The sequence below is a fragment of the Ipomoea nil genome, unplaced genomic scaffold (assembly GCF_001879475.1).
Source record: "Ipomoea nil cultivar Tokyo-kokei standard unplaced genomic scaffold, Asagao_1.1 scaffold2694, whole genome shotgun sequence".
Lineage (NCBI taxonomy): Eukaryota > Viridiplantae > Streptophyta > Magnoliopsida > Solanales > Convolvulaceae > Ipomoea > Ipomoea nil.
Window position 1 is genome coordinate 1,058,719 of NW_017619122.1, and position 11,278 is coordinate 1,069,996.

The window sequence follows — 11,278 nt, forward strand, 5'->3', positions numbered from 1 at the left end:
TGGTTTTTATTAGGATGGAATTCGAAAACTCAAAACTGAGAGTGGAGTTTTAGTTCGCAATATTCGCTAAAGCAACAACACAAAATTCGGTGCGACTCTTTCCTGTTGAACATATTACATACCTGGAGGATTGAGTTCTTGATTAACTTCTTGCTATATTAGGGTTAAAGAAATTGGTTTACACATTTGGGGAATTTTGAAAATAATTCATCGAATAGGGAAGAAGAATACACATAGCAATGGAAAGGACTCTTTTACCCGTTCACTTAATATCTATTTAACGTCGTGTTAACGAAAGGACTAATATTTGAACAATTTTAAAAGTCATCGATTTAAAAGATGAGGAAAAATCACAATAGTCAGAGGACTATTGCTGAAATTAACTCTATTAGTATTGACTATTGACTATTGATCAGGTTCACAGCAGTCTACAAGACCAGAACAGAGGCCCGACATCGACTCCCCACCGTATTACTGATTTGCAGTCCAATTTACTTCAATGGAGCAACAACCGCCGCCGCCAAGCGAACGGTCGTCACCGCCGCAACAACAACCGCCACCTCCATCACTAACACCTACTCCTTCACCTTCTGCCGCATCTACCTCCTCAGCACCATCCCTTACTTCCTCACTCCCTCCTCCTTCGACGCCAGCATCTTCTACGAAACCAACCCTAAACCCCTCTGCTTCTACATCCGTGACCCCAGCCTCGCAAAACCCTCAATCAAGGCCAGCTTCAGAGCCCCCGTCCTCTTTCGCTAGCTCCCGCCAACAACCCTCGCCTTTCCAGCACTTGACTCATCCTCCTTCTTCGCTAACCGTGCCGCCGCCTGCTAGAGGTGGGTTGGCAATTGGGGTCCCTGCCCACCAGCCTGGCCCTTCTCCGCCGCCTGCCTCCTTTTCATCATTGGCTCCGCCTTCTTTTGGGCAGCAATTTGGTGGGTTGGGTCGCGGTGTGCCTGATTCTCTGCCTAGTTCGAGTTCAGCCCAGGTTCTGATTGTTTTTTATTTTTATTTTTTATTGGACTTATAAGTAAAAGATAAAGCTTTAATTTTTCATACAATGGATAGAGATCATTACAAATGTGTGCATATTGTATTGTTGGTTTCTTGCTATTGGGCAAATTATACCTGGTCTATCTTGCATTGTGAATTCTAGTCCAAAAATAACTTTCAAATTTTGTACCTTTCACACATTATGTACTGGCAAATTGCAAGAACAGAATATGTTAACTACAGGCACATGTTAACCAACTATCTTATGTGTAGTTATATGTTTAGTGTATGTAATTACCATATTATGTGCATTCAACTTGTTTACATGACACATAATTTTTTGATCAGGTTCACAATTCAATATGAATCCTAGTCCATGGTATAACAATTGTTGCTATTGCGAGTGTGATGTTTTGGGAATTTGATTAATTAACTTTATGGGTTTGAAGATGAGGATATGCTGATAAGCAAGGACATTATTCTTGTTTGAAATGTATAGGGGAGACCTGTACAAGGAATGCAAGGGATTGGAATTACAGGGTCGCTTGGTTCGAGTATGCCAATGCGACCAGCTGGGGTTCCTCCTCAGCCAGTGAGATCTATTACGACATCATCAATTAGACAGCAGAGTGTCACAAATAGCCAGTCCCCTTCTTCACACGTGAGTAGACTATATTTGTCCAAGTTTGCTGCTTTTGTAGTTCCAAGTTCGAATTTTGTTATAGTCTTATAGATATGACTGCAATACTTAAATTTAGTGGTTGGTTGATGCATCAATTGCATTCTCAACTTCTCTGACCAACTGGATGATAATCTTGATGAAAAGTGTGGCATGGCTTGTCTAGTTAATTAGTTATGGCTTTGACTAACTTTTACTTAGTCTATATCTAGTGAATTGTGTTTATGCCTGCTCATTGTTCAAGCAATATGTTTGTCTAAAACTGCTGTGAGTTTAAGTCATTAAGATTGATTGTTAAAGTGTAACTACAAATCACAGGCACCCAAAAGGATGAATCTTTACACTTTTTCCCCTCATTATGAGCAGTCATTTTTTGTATTGGTTCTCTAATGTGCCAAAGCTCTTTACTTTGCAAATGTCACATGATTGGAACTTTTTAGTTCTCAGATTAGCAGGACTATACGAAGCAACCATGGTCCAGTAGGTGGCACTGAAGATAATATAGAATTGTTCCCTGTAGTAAAGACAATTTTGCATACTTTGAATAATCATTTTTTCTTCTGTCTATATCCCTTGCAGAATTTTCAGGGACATGGCATGTTGAGAGCTCCTACCCCCCCTAGTACATCTCAAAGTCCACAGTCCCAGAATAAAGCATGGTTATCTTCGGGAGTGCAAGGGAAACCGCCTTTGCCACCCCCCTCACTAAGGCCTCAACTTAGCCAACAGTCTTTGCAGCAACGTTCTCATATTCGTCCACAGCATCACCATTCTGTGTCTGCCTCTCAGCAGCAACAGCACACATCTTCTGCCCAACAAGCACAGCCTTCAATCTCAAGTCAGTCTCAAGAGAATTTGGGGCAGCAGATTCAATCATCAAGGACTCAACAACCCTTTCCCAATCAACCACCAATTGCAAGGAGTCATGGATTTGGAATCCAAAGACCATCATCTCATGCATTGCTGCATTCTGCTGCTGTCCAGTCTGGGCCCCTTAATAAGACTTCTGCTGCAGAGACTGAGGAGCCTTGTAATAGGATTCTGAGCAAGAGAAGCATCCAGGAGCTAGTTACCCAGGTGAACAATGCACTTTGTGTTTCTATTGCCTGAATTGCTTAACATTTCCTTGATCTAATGGTTTCATGTCTTTCCTCATGAAGACAAGAGACCAACCTATTATTGTCATTGTGGAATAGTTTAAAGTGCTCCTAAATCAAGATTAAGATAGTTGCCTAAAGCCGTAAACTCAAGTTAAGAATCTTGAAAGTATTGGGAATTACTTGATTACTTCACTTGATGCTTCTGCCTCACCGGAGGGTGGTAGCTCTTGCCACCTGGCAGATCCATTTCATAATTTCTCAGCGTATATTAGATAGAGCTTATTATTTTAAGAATTTGGATGCTTTAATTGTTTGTTCATGTAAATATAGTTATGAAAATCATTCACAATGAGGGTATTGACTGTTTATTGTAAGCTGTTGAATATTAGGAAAGTTGTCTTAGTTTCCTATTCTTATTAGTAGTTTCCTATTCCTATTAGGACTAATTTAGTATCTAGTTTAGTATATATAGAGGTCCATAGAAGTATAGAAGATACATACAGAGAGACAATCTATCTTTCATTATAATATATTCTCTATATTCTCTTGTTCTTTGGTTCTCACATATTTTGCTTCCGCCTAACTGGCGAGTGGTGGTGGTTATTCTCCACCCGCTAGACCTATCAATCCCTCAATTTCAACATGGTATCAGAGCCACTTTCCTAGACTGTTTTTCTTCAAATATTAAAACCCTAATATATACCCTAGCTTTCCGCCCCCGCTGCTGCCACCGGAGGTTAACCACTGCCGCCACTGTTTTCTCTCGTTCCGACGCACTTCTTGTTGTTGTTCAAGCAATTAACACCACAGCCTTACTCGGAACCTCGTCGCGAGCCTTCGCTTGAAATCCAGTCACCATCCACCGTCGCACGTGCCCTCACGCGCTAACTGCCGACGGACTGCTTTAGTTTTTCCGGTCAGATCTCCTCTTCTCCGGCGATTTTCTGGTCTCAACTTCTTCACCGCTGGATTCCTCTCCTCTTTGCGACCTTAACTGGAAAATTTGGTCTCCTTCCTCCACCGTCGTCGTGTTCACGCATCACCGCTGCTGCCACGCGCCGGCGACCTTCCTCACGCGCCGGTGCGTGAGCCTGCCTCCGGCAATATTTTCCGGCGAGATTTTCCAGATTGTTGTTTTGCCTTTCTCTCGACTTTTTGGTGAAATTTGAAGGTTCCGTTTTGGATTTGTTGCCGAACTTCTCCCCATGGTGTTTGTGTTTTGGTATAACCGTGTTTGTTTCTTTATCTCCGGTATGCCTTATCCCATGGCCTTCAGTTTCAGCACTATTATAAAGGCCTTTGATTATTTCCCATGTTTCAATTAAGGGGGAGTTGACTATCTACAATCGGTGTATTATCTTCCATCTCGCTTTGGGTTTATCTTCATTACTATGGGCTCTACTACATCCTTTACCATCCTTTGCTATTTTATCTTCATTACTATGGATTCTACTGCATCTTTGTTATTCTTTGCTCCCTTTTCACCTCTACCGCTCTCTTGTGTTATCTGGAGGTTGTTCATGTTCAACTCTATCTTTGGTGTGCTCATCTTCATTCCCGAGGTTCGTGTTCAATTCCGTCCTCGGTGTGTTCATTCCCAAGATCGTGTTTAGCTTCGTCCTTGGTGTCTTCGTCTTTATTCCCAAGGGTCCTTGGTGTCTTTGTCTTTATTCCCAAGGATTGTATTCAGCTCCGTTCTTGGTGCCTTCGTCTTCATTCCCAAGGAAGGTTTAGACATAGCGCAATCTCTTTTGAAGTCATCCATCCTAGAGTGCTTATGTTGCTGTGATGGTGTTCGTGTTAGTATTTATCCTTGGTGCCTTCATTCCCAAGGATGTTCGTGACAAGCTTCGCCCCTAGTGCCTTCCTTCCCAAGGGTTGCATTGTCCCTCCGAAGCCATCCAACACTGTTATCCTCTAAGTTGCATTTAATTTTCATTTGTAATTTTAAGTGAGGTAGAGTGTTTGTTTTGATCCAAGCTTGGAACTTCCAGATGTTCCAGCTTGAGGGGGAGTGTTGAATATTAGGAAAGTTGTCTTAGTTTCGTATTCTTATTAGTAGTTTCCTATTCCTATTAGGACTAATTTAGTATCTAGTTTAGTATATATAAAGGTCCATAGAAGTATAGAAGATACATACAGAGAGACAATCTATTGTAATTTTAATCTTTCATTATAATATATTCTCTATATTCTCTTGTTCTTTGGTTTTCACATATTTTGCTTCCGCCTAACTGGCGGGTGGTGGTGGTTATTCTCCACCCGCCAGACCTATCAATCCCTCAATTTCAACATAAGCAAAAACATGTTGATTTAATGATTTCATGATCTCCTGGGTATTTGTCTACACTTTTTTTGGGTATGTTAGGGGTTGGAGGAAGGTAATATTGTGTGATGATTGATTACTTGAAAGAAAATCACTTGATGTGATGTTTTTTCTGTGAAAGGGTGAAGATAGGATAAATGTATAATCCTGTCTGTATAATTTGAATGGCAACGAACTTTTAGAAGATAAACTTGTTGCTAGAAGAAGTGAGGATCAAAAAATCTAAATGCTCATAGAGATACATAGTTCAATTATTATTGCAACCAAAGGGGTTTTGAAGTAAACTGCTCAATTTGGCCTACTTTATTGCAACCTTTTTATAGACTTCTGGATTAATTAGATTATACATCTAGACATCACAGTTCATGTTACTTTCAGAAGTTAGGTGTGAAAGAGCCGCAATTTTTTACGTGTTCTTGTATTTGGCACGTTACTGTCCAGTCATAACTATTGATCCATGCATTTGACTTACACTACATTCACAGATTGACCCAACAGGGAAGTTGGATGCTGAGGTTGAAGACATCCTTGTGGATATTGCAGATGAATTTGTGGAATCTGTAAGTTTTATCTGGACTGGCACTTTGCCTACAAATTGAAGTTCCACTTGAGACTGATATTGGTTGGGATTTGGGTATATACATTTTAGAATCTTAATTTTAAGTTACGTATGATTTTCCTGTGCTTGATATAATATTCTACTTTTTGGAGTTTTGGCTAACATAGTAATCTAACTTGTCACATTCCTGCCAAAGGGGCATTTGGCATTTCTGTGAAGTAGGAACCTCAAGTACTTGTATTCATTCAATTTGTCATAAAACTTCAGTGTCGAGAACTTTCGAGTTTCGACTCTATGCTTTATATACTTCGGATTAGGATTCCACATGAAGTTGATATAAAAAGACAATCCTTTTTGAATGATAGCCAACTTGTTTTCTGTTAACAGTCCCACATTGAAAAAATAAGAGAGAACATATGGGTTTATAAAGTTATGGGTTAGATTAGCTAATAGATTGGATTTAGTCTTTTAGTCTGGTTTGGCCAGAGTGACCTTAGCCCAATATTAGATTATAACATGGTATCAGAGCTTGGTTCGGTTTGGTGGCGTCCAGAGCTTTCGTTTCGCTTTATAGTTGTGACCAACTTAGCCAATTTGCCTATGTACTGTTATATTTTTAACCAAGAACCGGTTTTACCTTTGAAATTGATAAATGGTGAGCAATTTTTAGATCTCTAGGCCAACTTTGATTTCATTCTGCTTACTCATTGCTCACTCCACTAACCTGTATGCTGTGTTTTTAATTTATCCTTCCCCTCATATTGTTCAAACAGCTTACAACCTTTGGTTGCTCATTGGCCAAACATCGTAAGTCCTCAACACTGGAAGCAAAGGACATCCTTCTACATGCTGGTCAGTTACATTTTATTTAAGGAGTACATTACGCTCTTTCTGCAATGGGCAGTTTTTAATGTTTAGTTCTGCTTAATTCAGAAAGGCACTGGAACATTACTCTTCCTGTATTTAGTGGGGATGAGATTAGGACCTACAAGAAACCTGTAAGAGCGTTTTTTAGATATCTTTTAATTTATTTATGGTTGAGGATGCCCGCCCTTAATTCCAGCCCTCATATTTCTTAAATTGTTTTACCTCGTGTTTTCTTTTGGTTTCCAGCTTACAAGTGACATTCATAGAGAACGGCTGGCTGCAGTAAGTTTTTAATCCCCCTCTTCTTTCTCGTATTGTTTAGTGGGAGTGTTGGAGATGGCATGGATATATTTCTTATTAAATATATAATTTATTACATCTTTTATAATTATTGTTAAGAGTTCCACATTGATAAAATAAGAGAGAATATATTTATATGGGATTATAAGGTCATGGGTTATACAAAACTAATTGATCGGATTCAGTCATTATAGCCCAATTGAGTGACCTTGATTAAATCTTAAATTATAACATGGTATCAGATCAAGAGATCGTCTGTTGCTGTAAAGACAACCAATACAAAGAGCGCTGTTGGACAAGGTGGGAATTCAAAGACGACACCACTTGGAAAAGGTCCTATCAATATTTTGACTTCCCCTAACGCAAAGACCTGAAGCTGTGGGAGAGAGTCTGCTCTCCGATTAGGGAGACTGGCTGTGCCATCTTTGTTATGTCTCCTTGAGGTTCGGTCTTACATATTTATTTTTTCCTTTCATACCTCTAGATATATATTGCATTCTACATTCTTTTTACATCAGATATTGCCACGGAAAATTCGCATAATTAGCATTAGAATCCTTCTACACGTGATGCAGAAATCCTTTTGAACAAAAAACCATCGTGCCTTTTCTCATAAAACATTATGAACTTCTCTTCCTCATCGGATGCAGGTCAATGTGAAAGGTTGTCTCTATTTGCGGGATTAGTTTGTACCCAAGCTGTATTTTACATCATGCTTCGTGTAAATTACTAAACGGTAAGTGGAGCGACGAATAAATTGATAGACCGACCCGAAGGGGAGAGAATGGAGATGCTCCAAGGAAATACATGCTGTAATGGGAAAGTATAAATGTGGAATGAAATGATCAAAAGATTAAGCTCCTATTTGTAGCAAGGATGACAATGTAACATTTTACCTTCATGTTTGTTAAATTTGTGGAATATTTAACCAGCACAGTATGGTGTCTAACTGTCTATCTTATTTTTTTCAATCCTTTTTTATGACGCGCGGGAAATCAGCTGCCACTTAAGAATCTATATATATATATATATATATATATATATATATATATATATATATATATATATATACTTTTTTTAAAAAAATAAAAAAATTTAATATCATTTTAACTCATTAGGCTAACATTATTCTTGAAAATCTCTCCCATTTTTAAAAATGGATCTTACTTCCACATCATTTTATTTGTAAATCATTTATTATTCACGCTATATCATTACAAATTTAATTAATTTTCAAAAGTGGGTCTAATATATTAAAATAATATTATTAATAATTAATAATATTAAAATATTAAAAAGTAATAAAAAAACAAAAAAAAAATAAAAAAGCTGCCACGGCAGCATTTTCAAGGGTTTGCACCTATCAATAAAAAAATAGTGATGTGACTTTGCCATGTGGAATTGCAAAAGGGATTGGCTGGGATAATTCCAGCCTTACATGTCACATGTAAATACTAAAAAAGAAAATAAAATCAGCCCAAGATTATCTACCAGGTAAGTCCAACTGCATTTTTTGTCTTTGCACCTTGAAAATTTAAGGGCTCGATTTTCTGTTTTCTAATTTTTTAGTTTTTATTCTCTATTTTTTATGAAAATTTGTTTACTAATATTTAATTTTTCAATTTTTTTCTAAAATATTAACGTTATAAAATTAACACAAGTTTCATTTTGAGTGATTTTTATGCTTTAATTTTAAAATATTTTAAATTATGTAGAGTATTTGGTTTAAATAGAATAAATATAATTTTTATTTTTAAGTCTAATATATGTAAAAATTTTACATTTGATATCTAATCCAAATTTATATCTGTATATAACGGCAAATTATGCCGTGGACTCGGGTCCACCTTGCAAGGTGGACGTGGACCCAGGTCCAAAACGCGCATGCCGATAGTGACACAGTTTCCTATATTTTTTTTTTGTGAATATGGATTTCAAAAGTTGTGAATATGGAGTTCAAAAATTGTGAATATAGATTCAAAAATTGTGTTATACTGTTGAATATAGAGTTTTGTAATTGTGAATATAGAGTTCTTTAATTGTGAATATAGAGTTATGAAATTGTGAAAATAGAGTTTTGTAATTGTGAATAGAGTTATGAAATTGTGAAAATAGAGTTCTGTAATTGTGAATATAGAGTCCTGCAATTGTGAATATTGAGTTCGTAATTTTGTATATTGAGATCTAAAATTGTGAATATTCAATTCTAAAATTGTGAATATAGAGTTCTAAAATTATGAATATAGAGTTCAAAAATTATGAATATAGAGGAACGAATTTTGAAGACAAATAGCAAGGAATGAAGCAATTTTTTTTTTTTTAAAATTCAGACGACGACACCGTTTTGAACCTGGGTCCACCTTGCAAGGTGGACCCGGTTCAATGGCATAGCAATTGGTATATAACATAACTAAAAATATATCCGAACCAATAATCTATTAAATTTACCTAAAATTTAGTTTAGATAATATTAATCTTTATTTTGAGCTACTATTTAAAATATTTTTTTGATATATTCATTTGAATGGCATGTATATAAATACTAGTTTTTTTGCGCACTTTGCGCGAATGAGATAATGCCTAATGATTATTTTTAAATAAGTATTTTAAAGTATATCAATGCAATATTATATAGGAGATGTTCATACAAAGGTAAATAAATGTTGAATTTGTTTATTTAAATCGGTAATTTAAAGTATATAAATGCAAGATAATATATGATATATTGATTATAATTGTCACTAAAATAAATGTTTGCAACTTTGTAATAACGCTAGTCTAAATACTTAGTCTAAAAGCGATAGTCTAAATAAATACTACTTTTTGTTTAAATTTCTCTAATTCTTCTTAATTCTCTTTTGGGTAGCATTGACTGCATTGTCATTGTCTTCATCTTCAGTAAATGTCTTTTTTTTTTTATTGGTAGTGTGTCATTTGCAATTGGGTTACTGGTGGTAGCATAGAGGGATTCATTGTGCAATGAGATTATGATGTAGGAAACTTTAGATTTGTCTTGCTGTGTATATATGATTGGGATCCTAGTTGTACTATGAACTCTTTATCTTACAAGAACCTATTGATATTTGGTATTGATAGTTTTTTCCCTACATGTTTCATGTGTTGTGAGATGTGTGTCATAGGTTATCATGTGAAAGTATTGAACAAAATATTAATATTTATTATATTTGTATAAAATACTTGGTAAATAAATATATATAACATATTTTATATGATAACTTTGATATTTAATTACAAGATAATGTAAAAAAGAAGACAATTGACAATGTAGTGAATATAATAAATTAATAAATTTGAGGGTAATGAATCTTCGAACTGTAGAAAATAAAGATAATATAACTAATGAAATTATATCTCTTTTAAAATTTTTTATAATTTTATAATTTTTTTTTTAAAATAAAGGCATTATAGACATCTAATTCTAAATTAATTAAATGTATATGTATTTTTTTGTTGTAACTACTAATTTATTTTAATATAATTTAATAATAGTAATAAATTGGCGTACATACTTTTCATCAACAATAATGAAATCATTGATTTTTTTTTTTAAATTTCCATTCGTTGTTGAGACAAATTTTTTTGAAAATTTGTTAATGATAATTGCTACAATTCTTGTCAATAGAGGATGATAATAAATAATTCAAAGTATATCGTTACAATAGATATTGTTATAATTGTAACACCCCGTGTTACGGTCTTCAAACCCGAATTAACTATTAAATTAATTCTGTTAATTAAAATAATTAAAAAGGATTTAATTCAATTATAATTCTCTTAATTAATTTATGCGGTCCTCAATGGATCGTGTGTAACACCCCCTAATTTCCATGCTAAATTAAGCCTTAAACATGCAGTTAACTAATCAAAACATCAAACACAGCGGAAGACTGAAAAGGATTATATAAACTGGAAACGAAAGGGTGCTATGCCACGCTCACCCAGAGGTGAACGCACAGGCCAACATCTGCATGATTCATAATCTAAAATCCATACACAACCAAAGTACTAAAGTCTATCCTTGGCACACAGGCCATAACAACAAAAGACATGGGAACTACACTAGCAGGTTCTAGACCGCGCTCACGTCTACACATCACCTGAAAGAAACACATAAAAGATGGGACGACGCCCGGTCAGTGAATAATGCTGGTAACCCACCAATACATGTGAAATATCATACATAGATAGGATATACGTATGTAAAGTCATTTGCGAAACGGAATATACATATATATGTTCAAAACCAAGAGCAGAAGTCAACACAAAACTCTAAGCACTCACAACAAGATAAGGGAACACATCCCAAGACCACACGAGATACAACGACTCACAAGAACGGCTCAAGGTATAATCTACCATCACACAGTAGATTAACACCCGACATGCATAACACAAGAGAATAAGAACACACCCAAGGGCAACACATGCCT

The 11,278-nt window shown here is 35.8% G+C and overlaps 1 protein-coding gene across 2 annotated transcripts; it reads left to right on the forward strand.

Annotated features, from left to right (window-relative positions):
* The first annotated feature begins 416 nt into the window (after positions 1-416).
* Positions 417-7,798, forward strand: LOC109155222 (transcription initiation factor TFIID subunit 12-like). 2 transcript variants are annotated; one of them, XM_019302940.1, is made up of 9 exons: positions 417-991; positions 1,496-1,657; positions 2,255-2,752; positions 5,587-5,661; positions 6,434-6,512; positions 6,594-6,658; positions 6,774-6,809; positions 7,070-7,270; positions 7,403-7,798. In XM_019302940.1, the coding sequence occupies exons 1-8, from the start codon at positions 500-502 to the stop codon at positions 7,199-7,201; spliced, it is 1,539 nt and encodes a 512-aa protein (XP_019158485.1). In that variant the 5' UTR covers positions 417-499; the 3' UTR covers positions 7,202-7,270; positions 7,403-7,798. The 2 variants fall into 2 exon arrangements, with proteins under 2 accessions (XP_019158485.1, XP_019158486.1); XM_019302941.1 differs by having other exon boundaries at positions 7,478-7,798.
* The last annotated feature ends 3,480 nt before the right edge of the window (positions 7,799-11,278 follow it).